General features: G+C 39.3%; 1 protein-coding gene across 1 annotated transcript in view; it reads right to left on the bottom strand.

The window, feature by feature from the left end:
- Positions 1 to 1,610: 1,610 nt before the first annotated feature.
- LOC106123251 (MOB kinase activator 2) overlaps positions 1,611 to 3,238 on the bottom strand; it is a 12,765-nt gene continuing 11,137 nt past the window's right edge. Inside the window, exon 6 of the mRNA XM_013319482.1 lies at positions 1,611 to 1,773. Within this exon, the coding sequence (XP_013174936.1) occupies positions 1,611 to 1,773 (163 nt within the window). The remainder of the gene's footprint in view (positions 1,774 to 3,238) is intronic.

The raw sequence follows: 3,238 nt of genomic DNA, 5'->3' as shown, positions 1-3,238 counted from the left end.
CACTCGGCAGACACAGACATGGCGGGTCGAGTGCGCACTCGGCAGACACAGACATGGCGGGTCGAGTGCGCACTCGGCAGACACAGACATGGCGGGTCGAGTGCGCACTCGGCAGACACAGACATGGTGATCAAGTTTGCTTGCGGTTAGCTCTACCACTCTTTTTTTGATTAAATGAACGAACAAATTGTTAACATTAAGATTGTAATGTAAATGATGTAAGGCCGGTGGTGGCCGCTGCCCGACGCATTTTACTCGATACTATTTATTTTGAATGTAATTTTGTATAGATTGTAATGTTGTATTATAAAGCGAAACCAAAATGCATTTTAATGAAATAAAGTTAAAAAACTACAAAAATAACCAAAGTATTTTTCTATTCCTAAAGAACCCAGAAAGTGACCGTATAAGTGACAATCCATCATTTAGATATGGAAAATATTTATTAGAAACTCCGCGGACTTCGAAGCTGTACAGCGCCCAAATTAAGCAACTTCAGATTTGGAGAGGAATAGTTTGGGTTAAGTTAAGTAAAGTTAAGTTAAGGTAGTTTGTAGTCTTCCTTTGTATTTTAGATATTTTATAAAATAACATCAATGATGGAAAGAATGATGTTCTTCAATTCCCAGCTTGCAGCTTGCTGATCGACAATGTTTGTATGTACAGCGTGTCCCTAAATCCAACGATAAAACGGCAATGATGTTTAGCAGATCGATAATTACTCGGGAAAAAATACTAACAAAAACTCCAACTCCTTTTGTTTAAAAGTTCGGTTACAGATTCAGGATCTTTTAACTATTTACTCATATCCCCGTAGATTTATCTTTTATTCTGCATCTGAAATTCTTTGATGGAGTTCGTCAGTTCTCTCCAGTGGTTTTGCATAGACTTTGTCTTTAAGAGATCCCCAGTAAGAAAATCGAGCGGATTTTCATCCACAGAACCTGGTGGCCGTGATATTGGACCTTTGATCATATCATATAATTTGGCACACGAGCAGGCGGCCACCTGAATTCGCGAAAATAGCGAAGAGACCGCTGCCCATAGCCCGCAATCTCAGATGCGTTGCCTACTTTCAATCGATAGAGGTCCTCTGTCAAATTGTCTTCTCCTAAATCAGAAGTCTAAAATTAGGCCTCCGGCATGCACATTTCAATACTTGCTAATAAATGTTTTTTAAATAGTATATCAATTTCTTATATCTATATCAATGTTTACATTGTTCAACATTATCTGTCTGTTTCATTTTATTTATTTATTTATTAAGACAGGCCAACAGCATACATATAAAATAGCAGAAAAACAAAAATCACACAAACATTTTACATATGTATGCCAATAACAGGCATGCACAAATTTCGTTAGACACATTTTTATTTATACAATTTTATATACTTTCTTTTTTATAATTTGGATAGTTTATTTTATATTATAGAGGGTCGCGGGCGATTTCGATTGCCCATTTACATAGGTCGCTGTTTGTTCGCTGCAACATGTTGGCCCGTAGATTCGCAAAATGTACCAAACATGTCGACTCTTTTAATGCATACTGCCAATCTTTCTATGGCTGCAGTCTGTGGGTTGACTACACGCAGAGAGCATATAGAGGCCTACGTGTGCATTACAACAACGCGTTCAGGATGTTGTTGGGGCTGCCGCGTTACTGCAGCGCCTTCGGCATGTTCGCGGACTCTCGTACTGACGGGTTCGATGCCATCATGCGGAAGCGCTGCGCCTCTACTGCGGCGAATGCGTGACAGCCCTAACGTGATCCTGAGCATTGGATACATTTACATGTAGACTAGCGCATTCTGGCATCGCTGAGGAACCTCATTTCTTTTTAATATAAAATCTAAATTGTGAATACTAACATTAGTTTTGAAGCCTTTACTAATCCTAGGATAAGAATAAAAATATGGATCTATGTTGTCTGATATAAATAAAATCATTATTATTATTATTATATGTACATTTATCTGACGTTCTAAAGATGAAGGAAACATCGTGATGCAACCTGCACATGTCTGCGAAGGAATTCAAAGATATATGTGAAGTCAACCAACTCGCACTATGCCAGCGTTGTTGACAATGTCCTAGTCACCCCTGACTTAGGACATGCTCCGAGCCCCTCAGTGGGGTCGTATTTTTAGCTAATGATAAATTTATTTTTAATAATAAACGTCTTCTTACAATGAAGAATTTCGTCGCCTCGAATTGCTCAGCTCTCAGAGAAAAAGTGTACAACAGTATTCACAAATGACGTCTTTTATGTTTTAAAATAGATAATCCTTACGAGTCCTTACATTACAAGTTTGAAAAACTTTAATTTACATTATAAATGCGAAAATAGCTTTGTTTGTCTGTCTCGCTTTAATGCCGAAACAACATCTGAACTTCTCGTTATACGTTACATAGGCTAATTTTTAACGCGTAAAATGGGTTGTAAATGATTGAGAGTGGAGGTGAAAACTTGTATACAAGTATTGTCATTTTTACAGTTACAAGCTTGAAACTTATTTGTAGGCTGTTTATTTAAAGTAAAATAATTAGTCTAAATAATTAAAATGCTACCCGAACACAGTATTTCCCGTGAACGAAGTCGCGGGCACAGCACAGTTCGAAAAAAAGACTTATTTGTGTATACCAGCCATCCATAATTGTTTTTACTTTTGTTAATAATACAAATTAAGTACTGCCCGACTCCAGACTCAGTCTTCCTAGAAGACCCCCGACGACTCGGAAACTAAGGGTTTGTACTTCTCTTTGTTGAAGAGTAAAATGAATTATATGTAAATGACATCGACATACAAAATTGTTATGGAGCAGTTGAAACGAGTAGCAGCCGTTTGTCTTCTCCAACTGTTTACATCTTCCGTCCTCTAAATATTTTTATACCGCGCAATCAATTGTCAAATGGCACCTTCTCCTACACTGGAACGAGCAAGGAGGGTGGGGGAGGGAGGTTCGGTCGCTGCACGACAAACAAAACTTCATAAAGCTTTTCCGTTTATTAGTTAAACAAATATCACTTTTATTTACAACCAAAGCAATCACAAATTTATAAACTAATTGTAATCACCTAGAACTACTTAACAGATTGAAATATTTACAATAGAGTCAACAAGGCGGCGTCACGCAGACGCCAGCGGCTGCGTCACCACCGGCGACCGGCGCCGCGGCGAGGCGGGCTCCTCCGCGCCCCCCGCCGCGCCCCCCATCGCGCCCCCCACCGCGCCCC

This window comes from Papilio xuthus, unplaced genomic scaffold (assembly GCF_000836235.2).
Source record: "Papilio xuthus unplaced genomic scaffold, Pxut_1.1 DF826115.1, whole genome shotgun sequence".
In the NCBI taxonomy this organism is placed as follows: Eukaryota; Metazoa; Arthropoda; class Insecta; order Lepidoptera; family Papilionidae; genus Papilio; species Papilio xuthus.
This window is presented reverse-complemented; position numbering and strand designations above follow the sequence as displayed.